Source organism: Astyanax mexicanus, chromosome 11 (genome assembly GCF_023375975.1).
Source record: "Astyanax mexicanus isolate ESR-SI-001 chromosome 11, AstMex3_surface, whole genome shotgun sequence".
Classification (NCBI taxonomy): Eukaryota; Metazoa; Chordata; class Actinopteri; order Characiformes; family Acestrorhamphidae; genus Astyanax; species Astyanax mexicanus.
The window spans coordinates 28,936,692-28,952,765 of record NC_064418.1 but is presented as its reverse complement, the minus strand read 5'-3'; the positions used below and the strand labels follow the sequence as shown (position 1 = coordinate 28,952,765).

General features: G+C 35.9%; 3 protein-coding genes across 3 annotated transcripts; all 3 read left to right on the top strand.

Annotated features, from left to right (window-relative positions):
* The first annotated feature begins 245 nt into the window (after positions 1–245).
* LOC103045368 (gamma-crystallin M3) lies at positions 246–2,902 on the top strand. Its single transcript, XM_007253467.3, has 3 exons — positions 246–340; positions 948–1,187; positions 2,574–2,902. Exons 1-3 carry the CDS (start codon positions 332–334, stop codon positions 2,847–2,849), a joined length of 525 nt encoding a protein of 174 aa, XP_007253529.1. The 5' UTR covers positions 246–331; the 3' UTR covers positions 2,850–2,902.
* A 2,536-nt stretch (positions 2,903–5,438) lies between these two features.
* On the top strand, positions 5,439–6,476 carry LOC103045061 (gamma-crystallin M3). The gene is made up of 3 exons (XM_007253466.3): positions 5,439–5,549; positions 5,756–6,004; positions 6,149–6,476. The coding sequence occupies exons 1-3, from the start codon at positions 5,541–5,543 to the stop codon at positions 6,428–6,430; spliced, it is 540 nt and encodes a 179-aa protein (XP_007253528.1). The 5' UTR covers positions 5,439–5,540; the 3' UTR covers positions 6,431–6,476.
* Positions 6,477–13,481: 7,005 nt separating this feature from the next.
* LOC103034814 (gamma-crystallin M2) lies at positions 13,482–14,348 on the top strand. The gene is made up of 3 exons (XM_007253525.4): positions 13,482–13,534; positions 13,671–13,913; positions 14,009–14,348. Exons 1-3 carry the CDS (start codon positions 13,526–13,528, stop codon positions 14,276–14,278), a joined length of 522 nt encoding a protein of 173 aa, XP_007253587.1. The 5' UTR covers positions 13,482–13,525; the 3' UTR covers positions 14,279–14,348.
* Positions 14,349–16,074: the final 1,726 nt, after the last annotated feature.

The window sequence follows — 16,074 nt, the reverse complement described above, 5'->3', positions numbered from 1 at the left end:
GTAATGTTTTCCTCCACCAGTCTTACACACTGCTTTTGGGAAATGTCATGCCACTCATGCTAATATATAAAATATAATAAATCAGAGTTGAAATTAGTGAGTGCTATCATGTACAGTATTATTTTACTGGCATTACAGTAACCTTAACACTCCCATCTGAGGGCTGGAATCCTGCTGGGGCCTGTGAAATTAACAGAAATCTCAGATGTGCTTGTTCATCAGGTTCCATGTTATTTAAATGACAAAACCCCATAGGCATCCTATAGGTATAAAAGCTGTAAACCATTCACTCCGAGAGGCGTTGGCTGGATTCCCACAAAGACCATCAGACATGGGGAAAGTAAGTACTGGACAGAATGGATGCCATGCACAAGTTACACCAACAAACTGTACAGCATTCATTTTTAACACAAATTTGTAGCACCTAAAAAAAAATTGGTCTGTTTACCCTAAAAAAATACTTTCCATTCAAGTATTGGGACACACCCCTTAATCAATCAATTTATTTCATCCATCACATTGCCACATTTGTATAAAATTAAGTTCTTCTAGTACTAAAATCTATTTTTACAAACATTAGCGAAAGTATGTGTCAAATAGAATAGAAAATAGAAGCATTAAGGAACTACAGCAACTGTGCCAGACCACCTACAGTTACAGAGCATTGAAGAGCATATTGGAAAAAAGTTGCTAATGCTCTTCTGCAGAGTTCATAACCTGTTGTTGTAGCTGTAAAGTAGGGACCAACTATTTATTATTGCCTTTGGATTTAGAATGGAAAGTTATGAAAGCTGCTGTAACTAATGTTTAGGTTTCCCAATACTTTTGCTGCATTTCCCCCCTTTTTTAAGCTTGTTAAAAAAAGAGATGTAAGTCTATAAGGCATATTTGTAGCATTTGTGCATTTCAGATTTATTTAATTCTAAATTATTTTGGCATTTTTGTAGGTTATCTTCTACGAGGACAGGAACTTCCAGGGCCGCTCTTATGAGTGCAGCAGTGACTGCTCCGACATGTCCGTCTACCTCAGCCGCTGCAGCTCGTGTAGGGTCGAGAGTGGCTGTTTCATGGTCTATGACCGGCCCAACTATATGGGAAACCAGTTCTTTCTCAGGAGGGGAGAGTATTCTGACTACATGTCCATGGGCATGAGTGACTCCATACGCTCGTGTCGCCTGATTCCACAGGTAAGTGGAGTTGTGAAATAACTACATTTTCTCTATGTATCTCTTTCACATGTATCGAGATGCCCTGTTTGTGATGTTGCCCGGCCTGGCTCTCCACTGACTGCGCTGTGTTGGATTCCTGCACTACAACCCTGCACTCACTACAACCCATCTCACCTACTCACACTCATAACCTATAGCTCTTTATTATCCATTATGTGCCCATCACCTTTTCATATCCATAACGCAGTACCTGTTTTTACATTAGCCATATCTCTCTATTATCCGAGGGGGATGCGTTTTTCTGAGTTTTGGTTCCTTCTTAATGTAAGGGAGTTTTTCCTTGCCACTGTTGTCACCACAATTATTGGCATCTCTGTGGTGCTGCTCATAAGAGGCATGGACCTGTTTTCGCTGTAAAGCTGCTTTGTGACAACCCATTTTTGTAAAAAAAAAAAGCTATATGAATAAAATTAAATTGAATTGAATTGGTAGGAAGAGCATGCCTAAAAACCCACTTTCCAATATAACATCCTATTTAATATACAATACAATCACTAACTCATTCACATTGACATGACATGTATTTAAATCCCTTCACCTCCGCATCTCCTTCCGTTAACACTTTTATTTCTCCTTTCTGGTGTCAATTTTTATAGGGATTTTCTTTCCACAGCAAGCACTCAAACACTCAAGCCCAGAATTCTGTCCCGTCTATTTAGTCTTTCTCTGAAACTTGACATACTGAATCAGAGACCTTATTAATGAGGAGGCCATTGACCAGTGAATGAGTTCTCGTAATGCTAATCACTGTGCCTGTTTCAGGCCAAAGTCCCACCTGTCCCTTCAGCAAAAACAGGCAATCAGCTTGTTGGTTGTAGAGGGATCAAAGGAAAGTCAGCGTGCTATGGAAATGTGCGCAGGCGCAGCAGCCATAACAAGCTGAAAAATCAAGTTGTTTGTGCATTATGGATATGAACACCATAAACTATTCATCATGTTTTTAACAGATTTTATCAGTAATTTAACACATTTCTAAAATGGTAATCTGATGTTTGTTTTCCAGTTTTTTGGTCTCTCCCTATTTAAACAAATGGAAGGCTGGTCTTGCATGACTGTAAATACGTATCTGGTCGCATTGCAAAGATGGCCACCAAGTAAATTTTAACTGAATGCATGTTCCAAATTAGCAAAAGTGCATTTTTGCATTAAAAAAAAAAAGTTCAGTGTAAATTTGTGCAAACACTCAACTCATTTATCAAGACCCGGAAAGTGAAACATGCATTGTATTTTGTTTTAATTATAATTTTGTGATGATTTTATTCTTGTCTGATTAATTTTAAGTGTAATATTACTTTTATGCATATCTTTGTGTATTCATCTGCAAACTGCTTTTGCGTCTTGCAGCACAGAGGATCTTTTACAATGAGGGTCTACGAGAGAGAGAGTTATGGAGGACAGATGCACGAGCTGATGGATGACTGCGATTCATTCAGAGACCGCCTCCGCATGTCTGACTGCCAGTCCTGCCAGGTCATGGATGGCCACTGGCTCATGTACGAGCAGCCCCACTACAGAGGCAGGATGATGTACATGAGGCCCGGAGAATACAGGAGCTTCAGGAACCTGGGAATGAGCAACTTTAGATTTAGCTCCGCCAGAAGAATCACTGAAATGTGTTAGAATACTCCAGAAATGAGGATCATAAAAAAATAAATAAATATTGTGAAACACTACTTTTCTTTATATATTTTTTTTAAGTAAAATGAACAAATACAAATATTGGGACATGAATACACACACACTTAAAAACACTTGATGTGTTCAGACCTGAGATCTTCAGCACTGCTCTAGAAAAGCCACCATCCAGCATCCAGCCTTGAATAAAAAAATCCTGAAATATTGTTTCCAAAACCTATATATCATATATACTCTTGCTTCTGAAGTACTAGACATATTCACATTCATGGTCAAGATATTTCAAGCAATAAATTGGGGGGCTCAATATATGTTTCTATATAAACTTGGTTATTATCGTTGATCTGATTTAATAGATTTTAAAATATAAATGATATGTTTAGGGGAAACACTAATAAATAAACATCAACTTACAGTCTTTATTTATTACTGGCATTTTGCTGTGTGTTTGTGTTCAGAAGTTGCCAATAAATTTAATTATTTATCAATCACATCAGAAACCAAGGACTGCAGCCCATTTGAACTTGTTGGAATTTCTGGATTTCAAGTACGAAATTTCAATTGGAACCCCCAACAAATCAGATTTCTTACTCGAAAAGTCAAGAAAGCCTTTCTAACTTCGAGCATTGAGTTTAAAAGCCAAGATGTCTGCACCCCACATCAATAATAAAAGCAAAAGCAGCAGTATTAACACTTCTATCTACTTGTGTCATAAAATCAGTTGTACCTTGAATACTATCTAACTCCTATCTGTGAACAATGTTTGTGGTGTCTGAATGCACAACATAATACTACATAATGTTTTGGTATCAGCTTGTATCACTAACAATGCTAACCTGGGACAATGCTAACAATGCTAACCTGGGACAATGCTAACAATGCTAACCTGGGACAATGCTAACATGGGACATGAAAAATGTAACTTATTTTCTTTGGATTCCCCCCAAAAAACAGCAAATGATTATTCATACCAGCTGTGGTAAACTCCAAAGCCTTTAGATAACTGCTTTTTGTAAATGTTGAAATTAATGTACAATTACCGTAAGGTTTCAGTGGAATGAGGGTTTGACACAATTGTTCCTAGGTGTAAAAGCTTTAGTTGTGCTCCACTAAACACACCTCATTTCATTGTATCCATACAACTCAATCTTTGTCTAAACTGACTAAAAACATTCCACCGGAAGGCTTTTCTTTTGCTTAAAGGTGTCACTTCGGAGCAGTGGTTGCTCTTTTGGATGGCAACCTCTCAGTCACTGGCAGTGTATAGAGGTTTAAAGAAAAAATATAGAGCACTGCCTATGTGTAAATTGAAATAATAAATAATACTGATTTTTGAGATATCCTTTGTAGATGAGGGACTAAATTTGATTTTAAAATAAGTCTTTAAATATGTTATCTTCTGTATTTTTTACACTATAAGGCGCACTATCAATGAAGGTTTTTTTTACCTGTTTTTTTTTATACATAAGGCACACCGGATTATAAGGCGCAGAGACACTTTAAGAGACACTTTAAGGCAAACTTACTAAAGCTAAGCTAAGTTTACAAAACTGGATGTTAATCTACACAAATTTGTCTCCTGAAAACTGTTCATTTGGGTGAGTAAAGCGCTTCTGTTTATTTAAAGTAAGCTTAGATTCCTGAATTTCTTCAGCATTAAGTTAAAGCATTAGCATTAGTGCTTAACAGCTAGCGGTTAGTGGCTAGTGCCGTCTGACAGCGCTACACTGAGGAACTCTGAGTGTTCTGGTAAGCCAGAGCGATATTACCTAGCGGTTCATCCCATTTAGCTTGTTTTAACACGGTAAACACGCGGGCTACAGTCCGATATACTCACCTCTGAACAGCGAAAAAACTAGCACAGTTAGTGGCTAATTCTCATGCTACTTCAGCAGTGTTAGCCGGCATTAGCAGCAGGTTACAGGCATCTGATTGGGGAAATCGCGGTAAGTGGCTAATGCTAATGCTACTCCAGATCCGGTGCTGAAGAACTAAACTAAAATTCCTGTATAACTCTGTACTTCATCAGAGTGGCTTTACTGCTCCTTACAACCTGCCTGGGAAAATTCCTACATAAAATTCACTGGGTTAAAGGAAGTACTGGATTAAAATGCGATTTTTGGGAAAATTAAAGGATGTTAAGTGCGCCTTATAGTGTGAAAAATATGGTACTTAAATACGTTATGATTACCTAAATAACATTTATATATAAACCAATTTGACAAATGGACAATATTATTGAAACTTAGCAAGTAAACTAATTTTACTAATACGTCATTGCATTGTATTGATCTTTTATGTCTTATTGGCCAAATCTGAACCACACATAAACATAATCATTAACAAACAAACGTATAGCTGTGCATCCAATTCCATTTATCAAGAATATAATGAATAGTGCTCTCACTATCCAAACAGAGGTGCTGCCTGTGTACATAAGAGCCAGCCCTGCTCTCTCCTACAGTCGAGAAAAAGCAACAATTGGCTCAGCCCCAGGTACAAACAATTCTAAAACGTATCCTCTTGCAGACTGGTTTAACAAACAGCAAAGGATTGCTGAGTAAGGCCTTCACACAATGGCTGCAGAGTTTTTTAGCAATCAAACTGGATATAAAAGTGTCGCACTCATATGCCCGTAAAGCACTGACACTCTTCGTACTGGAAAAAACAATCATCATGGGAAGGGTAGGAACTTTATGTATATTATATTATATATATAGTATATAATTACTATATTATAAACATAGATTTCAAATGTATATATTTACATATACATATTTAGGATTTAAGAGGTCTAAATTCGAAGTTAAATCCTTCAATACTAAACATTTAATGTTAAATTTAATGTGATCTGTGAATCTGACTGAACACATGATTGTTGTATCTTTTAGATCATCTTCTACGAGGATCGTAACTTTCAGGGTCGTTCCTATGAGACCAGCAGTGACTGCCCTGAGCTGACCTCATACCTGAGCCGCTGCAACTCCTGCAGGGTGGAAAACGGGTGTTTCATGCTCTATGAGCGCTCCAACTATATGGGTCACCAAATGCTGGTGAGGAGAGGAGAGTACCCTGATAGCCAAGTACTGATGGGCATTAGCAAGAGTGACTGCATCAAGTCCTGCAGGATGATTCCAATGGTAATTCCACAATTCCCATACAAATAATCTGTACGTTTTATAATCTGCACAATATGTACTTGTTTGTTTGGTGTGTGCACATAAAGTGAATTATGCAGGGATCGTTTATTTTTTTTAAATAGTTTTTTATATCTTATTTTTCAGCATAGAGGTACATTCCGCATACGGATCTTCGAGAGGGAGAACTTCTCCGGACAGATGCATGAACTGATGGATGACTGTGACTCCATCCAGGAACGCTTCCGCATGTCTGATTGCCAGTCCTGCAATGTAATGGAGGGCCATTGGCTCTTGTACGAGCAACCCGGTTTCAGGGGCAGGATGATTTACCTCAGGCCTGGAGAGTACCGCAGCCTCAGAGACATGGGAGTAGGCCCAATGAATATTAGAATCGGCTCCTGCAGGCGCATCATGGAGCCATGCTAGATACAACTATATTACCATTAAAGAAATAAAATAAATCTGCATGTTAGCATTTGGAGTTGTGTATTTATTGCAGTATCAAAGGTTAAGGTACATCTTATTAGATATTTATTTGTATATTTGGCTATATATTTTAGATATATTTCTGGTTATATGAGCTTATTGGTTGTTAGGATCAAATGATGTAAGAACCAACACCATACCACAGTTTATTAGACATACCCAATCCCACAATAAGAAATGTGAGACCTTTATTGAAATATAAGTATAGTAGAAATATAGTGGAGCTTTCATGAATCCATATTTTTACATATTTTGTAGTTAATATAGCCACACAATAAACATATCAATTGCATTGATAATAATAGTGAATCAACTTTTTAGATTCTATTTGGTTATATTAGCTACAGTAAAATGTATACAATGTGAGTTTCTTGCAAATGTTTTAAGCCATTAAGTTCTATTCATTTTGACTTCACTTTGTTCTTTAGAAGTGTCATATTTTGACTGTTGCAGATTTACTTCAATATTTTCAAATATTTTCTATTCTAATATCAATTAAGTTTTTATATTAAAAAGTACACCTTTTTATGTAATGCTTGAATTTAAATTCTTAAGATTTAGGCATGTAATATCAGGCAGGAAATTTGTTTTAGATTTTAGAATCAAAATGATGAACACATAGCCAGCAATATCTAAAATCTTGTCTTCGGGTAGACATATTGTCTGATCATGATACCTACATATTCTACAAATTCTTCTTCTTAATACAGCAGTGGCTTTTGACCAGGGAGAGTATCAAACTGAAGAGCAAGAAAGTGTTATCATATTTCCCTGATATTTAGCTTTTGGAAAGTGAAATTTACAAATAGATATACACTTATCTTGTAACATGTGGCTGCTATGAGGACAGTCATTAGGTAATTTTTGTGTTGAGCTCACATGAGTTTATCAGTCACTTTCTGTGTTAGTGGGTTAAGCATAATTAGCTGCCTTTGTTAGACGGGTGTTATGTACAGTGTGTACATTTTTAACACAGGTGTGCTGTGTAGGTATACAATTACTTCAGCCAACTTTTACCCTGTCCCTCAAAATTTTAAAACTTTACTTTAAAAAGAGTTAATTTGGTGGCAGATTAAGATTATTGTTACGAAATGTAAAGGACCACCCTTTAATGTCTCTTTAGAATGAATAGGGGTAGCGAGTAGTGGGGTTAATAAAAGGGAACAGAAAAGTTACTACTTATTATATCATATAAACTGTGAGAGAGATTAAGCTTATCTATTTGTACATTAGGACATTATTATACTACAAATAACTATTCTTACTATGTATTCTCTTTATTTGTTTGTGCTGCAGGTTTAAAATATATAGATGTGTTTTTTTTCTACCAAAACATACACTCAGTTTCTAAATCAGTTTCTCTGATTTTGCTATTTATAGATAAAATGAGTAAAATGAACATTGTTGTTTTATTCTATAAACTACGGACAACATTTCTCCCAAATTCCAAATAAAAATATTGTCATTTAGAACATTTATTTGCAGAAAGTGAGAAATGGCTGAAATAAAAAAAAAAGATGCAGAGCTTTCAGACCTCAAATGATGCGAAGAAAACAAGTTCAAATTCATAAAGTTTAAAGATTTCAGAAAGCAATATTTGGTGGAATAACCCGTTTTCATGCATCTTGGCATGTTCTCCTCCATCAGTCTTACACACTGCTTTTGGATAACTTTATGCCACTCCTGGTGCAAAAATTCAAGCAGTTCAGCTTGGTTTAATGGCTTGTGATAGTTTTCAGTTTGGTAAAATCAAAGAAACTCATCATTATTAAGTAGTCTCTTATTTTTTTCCCAGCGCTGTATTTGTGAGTTTTCAGAAATTGTGACAGATAATATTTAACCCAGCTGTTTATTCATGTTTACTGTAAATCAGCACAGTTTTAAGGTTGAAATAAAGATTAATTATGCTTTCATTTATGAATTATGAATCAAAATTAATATTGCAGTAATATTGCAGTTTTTAACATTTAAAAAACTATAAATTACTTAGCATTTTCACTTAAAAGTCTTAAAAGTATGATTCTTTGAGGGTTTAGTGAGGACAATGGTATGCTGAAATGGTTCAATGGCTTATAAGCAATATAAATGTTGATATCCATGATTCAACTTACTTCTTCCTCTGAAAAAGAGTAACAGTGCAGTACTTGGCCTTCAACTGCAGATGTATTAAACAGGGATATTGGAGAGCCGGTGCAAACTGATCTGCTAAACCTGTGTGTGCTAATTGTGCTGCTAAAGTGATGAGATTAAATCAAGTGAGCATGGAATGCATGTTTGGCATGGGACAGAGAAAAGTTCCAGTATATGCTGCTCAGATTAAAGAAACAAACAAGCAGTTTCATAATTGGACATCACATTGGATATTTATATGTTACATACATTATTTTATAGTTTTGATTAAATTAATAGAATATATTATTTGCTATTCAACTACAGTTGCAAGAAGAAATATGTGAACCCTTTGGGATTACTTGGATTTCTGCATGAATTGTTCATTAAATGTGTTCTGATCTTCATCTAAGTCACAACAATAGACAAACACAGTCTGTTTAAACTAATACCACACAAATAATTTATGTTTGCATGGTTTTATTAAACACAACAATTTAACATTCACAGTGCAGGGTGGAAAAAGTACGTAAACCTTTGGATTTGATAACTGCGGAGAGATGGTCCTAAGTTTTCCTGCAAAATGTCTTGGTAAACTTGGGAATTAATTTTGTCCCTTGATGACAGCAATTCGTCCAGGCCCTGAGGCAGCAAAGCAGTCCCAAAAACCATGATGCCCACTCCACCATGTTTCACAGTTGGGATGAGGTTTTTGAGGATGATGGTGTGCTGTGTTTTTTTTCTCCACACATAGTGTTGTTTGTTACTTCCAAACAACTCAATTTTGGTTCCATCTGTCCACAGAATATTTTGCTAGTAGTGTTGTGGAGCATCTAGGTGCTCTTTTGCAAACTTCAAACAAGCAGCAATAAAAAGCTGACACTCTAGGATTCTTCCTCACCTCATTGATCATTCTGCGCTGTGTTCTTGCAGTCATCTTTAAAGGACAACCACGTCTAGGGAGAGTAGCAACAGTGCTGTCTTACTGTGACATATGAACATCAAGGCTTTTAGAGATACTTTGTAACTCTTTATAGCTTCATGCAAGTCAACAATTCTTGAACGTAGGTTTCTGAGATCTCTTGCTCTCAGAAGCTTTTGTGCGAGGCATGATTTACATCAACCAATGCTTCCTAAGAACAGCAAACTCAAAACTGGTGTGTGTGTTTTTTTTATAGAGCAGGGCAGCTTTAATCAACACATCCAATCTCATCACATCCTGGCTCCAATTAGCTCTTAGAAAAGTCATTAGCCCAGGGGTTCACATACTTTTTCCACCCTGCTCTGTGAATGTTAACATGTTGTGTTCAATAAAAACATGCAAACATATAATTTTTTGTGTGGTATTAGTTTAAGCAGACTGTGTTTGTCTATTGTTGTAATTTAGATGAAGATCAGAACACATTTAATGACCAATTTATGCAGAAATCCAAGTAATCCCAAAGGGATCACATACTTTTTCTTGCAACTTTAAATATGTTCACATAAATGACTACCTTAGATTACATCTACATCATAACAGTTACTCTTAGACCTACTAATGGGCCACAGTTTCCGAATGCTTGGGGGAAAAAGAGCACAACAACCATTAGAGGCCACCTAGTCGAGTTGAGATGGGTTTCTATGCTATGTTGCTCAGTCAGGGGTTTACACAATAGGCTAACGTATTCTTTGGGCATTAGGAAAAGTATAAAAGAGACAGAAGGTCAGAACTGAGGCTTTGGAATCCTGAGACAAAAATGATTACAGTGACGGCCACGGGTGAGGTATGTGAACTTTATATTTCTGTAAATTAGTTTTAAAAATTTAACCTGAACAACACAATTTCATAATAATCTGTTTTAAAACATGATCTTTTAAGATATTTGCTTTGAGACCAGCCGTGGCCGATGGACTGTCAGACATCTGCTTAGTGGAGCTGCAGCCACTGACACAACAAGGCAAGCAAAAAATATATTGCATTTTCTTGTGCTACTAGATACTTTTTATGCATCTTTGCAGTACAAGAGTATTTCTATAAACCTCATTCTTGTAAAAATGTTCCTGCCAATATATTTCAGATTCATTAACTTTAGCTCTAGATCTGCACATAATGTATTTGTTTAAATAATTAATGTATTCGTGTTTTATTTTCAGACATGACTTAAACTGGTGACAAACAGTAAAGGATAAACCTGCTGGAAGTTTTCAGTAAGTAAGTGATAAAATAATGTGTATTTATAATATATTTATGCTATATTTTCAATGATTTCAACCCAAAACTGACTTCAGTGTAAGCCTGCCCTGGCAAATTCGAAACCTGACAAATCATTATGACCATGTTTACACCTGGTAACTTCATCTGACCAGTATATGAAGGCTGAGTTCAGAGTCCAAGATGGCTGGGAAAATGCTATGCTAACAATGATAGCTGACATCTAAACCTTTAGCTGGAACTAGTCAACTCCAGAGTGTGATCAGACATCTGAGGTAAAGGAAAGCAGCATTAGATATAAGTGAGCTGAGACTGGCTCATTTACAATATAGAAATAAAAAGTGGTACCACATATTATAACACATATTGCATTATTGTTTAGTCTTGTTTCCGGTATATGGTTTCATTGTATTTTCTGCATTATAGTCAGTAAAATAGTAATAGTAAAAGTCCATAAAGCTAGCTTTAAATACTGAACAATTATTCATTAAAATGTTAAATAGTTTACTGTTTTCTGTCTTCTCAATTAATATTTTCTAAATGTTAAATTAAGTTTGTTTTGGTTGGTTTTACTGCTCGACTGTATCATAAACTCTCATCTTAAACCACTGCTAATTTTAAATAGCAAGAAAAAACTGTCATATATTTTTGTGTTTTTATGAAGGTGTTGATATAAAAATGTGAATTTTATTTACAAATCTGAGACACACTGTACAATTTGCATTAAAAGCTCACAAGAAATCATTGCTTTATGAACTTGGTTCTTCGCCAAGAAATATAAAATGAACTAAAAAAAGCAATAACCTGGTCAAACAATAGAACACATGATTTAATGGTTTAAGCGCATTTTAATTGTTTGCACATGCAAAGTAACCATATATAATTGGACACATCCCAATTTATCTTTTATACTTAAAGTTTTATAAAATAAGAAGTGTGTATTAAATGGGTTTTACTACTTGTAAGTTACACTGTTTTCAAAATGCGATTACAAATTAATAGCAATGCATTCTCAAATATTATTACACAGTAGATCTAAAGGATTTTTACACATCATGGGTCAGTTTCCAGGACAATAATTAATCCTAGTCATAGATTTTCATTAAAAAGGTAAATCTCTATTCAAAATGCTATGATGTCCAAGGCTTCTCTTGATCTTTGGAAATCTTAAGTTGCATTAAAGTGGCAGTCCATAATATTTTGTTTCTAAACATGTACAGCCTCTAAAAGAAGATCCTTCTCAGTTTTACTAAACACAAGTGGCTGGTGGAGCAATGGAGACTTCAGAAGGGGAAACTCAGAGCTCAGTAGTTCATTTATCCATAATAAAATCAAAGAAAGGAAGAAGTGAAGTTTCTGACTGAGCATGTTCTCTCTCTCTCTGACTGAACATAACCTGGAATCGTATTCAACCCTTCTGAAAGGAGACCACATCACACCAGCCCAGTTTAAAATGATTATTTCGCAGGCTCAGTGCAATTACACATTCTCACCAGAGAGGGCCCTAAATCCCCCAAATCCCAAAACTTATGGATATAAGCTTAAGGTAACAGGTCCAGAGCAGTTGTCCCACAAAATAAAATAATATAAAAAAAACGTATAGCTATAATTTTTCAAAATGATTTGAAGCCTTTAAAAGAGTGTTATTTAGTAAAAGAAATCACCAAGTTATTATTAAGTTATTAAATTATTAAATCAAAAAGTTATTAAGCAGCAGCAATAGTTCACATATAAAATCTGTTACACAAAACACATAAAATGTTGAGGGTTCTGGACACTTTTGATATAGCAAATTTATGGGATGCATTTCCTAAGCTTTATTAAATATTATCCTAATTTGCTTAAAATCCTGTTCATGCAGCTCGCCATCGGCTACTGGAGCCCTGAGACAGCACAATTGGCCTTGCTCTCTCTGGGTGGGTAGATGGAGCTCTCTCTCTCCTCACATCACTCCAAAGGGTGATGTCAACCAGCACAAGGCGTCTGTGAGCTAATGTATCAGGATCAAGTTGCTGCACTTTCCTCCGAACACGCTGTGATGCTACTCAGCAATCAGCAACAGTTTGAAAAGAGGCAGTGGCTGACTTCACATGTATCGGAGGAAGCATGTGCTAGTCTTCATCTTCCTGGTGTGTTGGGGCATCACTAGTGATAGGGGGAGTCCTAATAAGTGGGTTGGGTAATTGGCCTTGCAAATTGGGGAGAAAATGGGATACACTAAATCAGGAGACTAGGCACTGCTTTAAAAAATATATAACAAAAAAAGAAATATTCATAGCTGAAATTTAGCACTTTCTCAGTCTAATGTACTGTGAATAAAACAACATGTGAGAAAAATGTGTCTCTTAAGGTGACTCTTTTAATTAAATAGTTTTCTTTGCAAAGCAGGAATAATTAACATAAGCGTTGTTTCCACTTTATAGAACGTTTGTGTTTTTACCTTTATGTCTTTTTTTTCTTTTATTAGCAAGGTGTGTGGTCTGTTTGAACACATATTCACACGAGGGGTTAGCGACCACCATTTTTGTCTTTGTGGAAATGACAAAGACAAATTGCTCAACTGACGAGCAGGGCAAACACCTTTTGTTGTTTGGCAGCAGACCATTCTGCTGAAAAAAGCTGACATCAAAAGTCAATTGATGTCAATGACAATGTGTGTTTTCCTAAAGGATATAAAAGGGTAGCAGTGTTTCTCTGACAGTATTGTAGTTAGACAGCATTGATCCAGTACAATGGGGAAGGTAAGCCTGTTGTCTGATCTTTTGTCTTATTGTTTCCATGCACACTTTTGAAGCACATCTATAAGAGAAGACCTGATAATGGGTCAGAGGTTTTTTACGGCTGAAGGAACTTCACAGAAACGCTCATGTGTTACAGATTATCTTCTATGAGGACAGGAACTTTCAGGGCCGTTCCTATGAGTGCAGCACCGACTGTGCTGACCTGCACTCCCATTTCAGTCGCTGCAACTCCATTCAGGTAGAGAGCGGGTGCTGGATGGTGTATGAGCGGCCAAACTTTACGGGATATCAGTACTTCCTCCGCAGGGGGGAGTACCCTGATTACCAGAGGTGGATGGGTTTCAATGACTGTGTCAGATCCTGCCGTATGATACCCCAAGTAAGTCTCGCTCTGTGTGCAGTATTACAGAGAGATGTTTCATAAGCAGGACTAAGTGCTGTAATGTCAATCTGGATATGTTTGTCCATTCCTAGCATCAGGGATCTCACAGAATGAGGATCTATGAGCATTCTGACTTTGGTGGTCAAATGATGGAGTTTACTGAAGACTGTCCATCCCTCTATGACCGCTTCCACTACAACGACATCCAGTCCTGCAATGTGCTCGATGGATACTGGCTTTTCTATGAGCATCCCAATTACAGAGGCAGACAGTACCTGCTGAGACCTGGCGAGTACAGGAGATACAGCGACTGGGGTGCTATGAGCCCAAGGATTGGTTCCATCAGGCGCATTGCCTATTGAACCTCAGTATGCTAAAAGTTTAACATACTGAATGTTGTTAAGTTGATAAAATAAAATTCAGCTGAGCTCACTGACTGGTGTTTATTAGTTTTATAGAAATTCTGAGGAAATCATTTCCTCTAAGCATTTTACACAAAATACACACAATTATTGGGTTGGGGAAAAATGGAAAAAAAGGAAAAACAAATATTCATGCCCATTGCATATAACGTAATTAATTAATTATTCTCACTATTAATTAAAAATGAATCCCACTATTCAGAGTCAGACCTCTCAATACATCATCAGACGATATTCAGATTTATTAATGAACAAGGCATCAGTTAATATATAAACAATAGTAACAACAACAAAAGCTTCCCACAATTATCTTAGTAATTTACCTTTAATCAGAAATTATTTTCATTATTTAGAAATTAAGATCTCAGAATTTTTAGATTCCCTGTAAAAGCCATAACCATGATAATCATTTTCACAAAGAAAGACCTTGTAGACATCAATAAAGGTACATCCTAGCACTATATTATACAATTCTGATGAAAATTAACGAACTTTAATATTAAAATGTGATTTAAAAACACCCTAACAAAAAGTAAGCTTGCTAGGCCTGCTACGGCTGTCCATAATTACTTACAAAACTTAGGGTGTAAGTATTTATGTAAGTATTTATATATAACCAACTCATATTTATTGGCTAAAAACACAGTTATCAGCGTATTGATATTTGAGATAATGATATGATAAGATGATGATATGGCACAAGAGAAGGAAAGGTGTTTTTCTAAAACTAGAAAAATTCGGGCTCATTTTCATAACAACCATGACCAATTTAAAATATAAAAAAAAGTCTAGAATGTGTTTTAAGTTTGAATTGCAGACTTTTGTACCCCTTTTTTAAAGCTTAGATGCTAGTTTGGTACTTCAGATTGATTGAGCAGAAGTTGAAGTGTTCTTTAAGCATCATACTTAAGTATTGCAAGTAGGTTTTTTAAAAAAATGTTCTACTTAAGTACTAAAAGTAAAAGTACAAGTATTCGGCTTTCATTCTTTACCATGTGCCAAAATTGCATGATGAACAGATCGATAGCATTGTTCTAAAAGAAATAGAATAAAAATGTTTGATTGTGACCTCTAATTTAAAGTTAAGAATGTTATTTCCTTATTATGTAAGGTAAAACCACACTCACTGAATTGACCTATCATTGGTAAAAATGCCTGTGCTTAGGGTTGCCACCTGTCCTGTAAAATACAGAACATCCTTTATTTGGCAGTTAAATATTGCATCCCATATTGAACCAATGTGCAAAGCCATTTGTTCTTTATTGTCCTAAATGTCCACATATATAATATTCATATGTATACACATAAATATTTGTAATTATCTGTTTATTTGGTGGGTGTCCCTTGTTTTCATTTCTAAAAGGTGGCAGCCCTACCTGTGCTTCATATAGATGTTGGTCATTGTTGGGTTTTGTTTTGCCACTGACCACAACAGTATGGATTCTCTAATCGTACTTTATCAAACAAAACAAATATTTCTGAGTTCAGGTTCACAGAAAAGCAGGTTTATTCGGTTCGATTACCATTAGCTGGCCATCTGCTTCGAACTTATTTCCTAACGTTGAACAGGAACATATATACACATGCAAACATGCAAAAATGGATGAACACACACATGCATAGTAACATACCGGTTATTAGGTTCCTAAATCATTAGGTCAGAAACTAGTCTTCTTCCTCCCAGGATGTGACTTGTGGCTTGATGTGATGTAATTTTGTGTTGAACATCTGCTTTT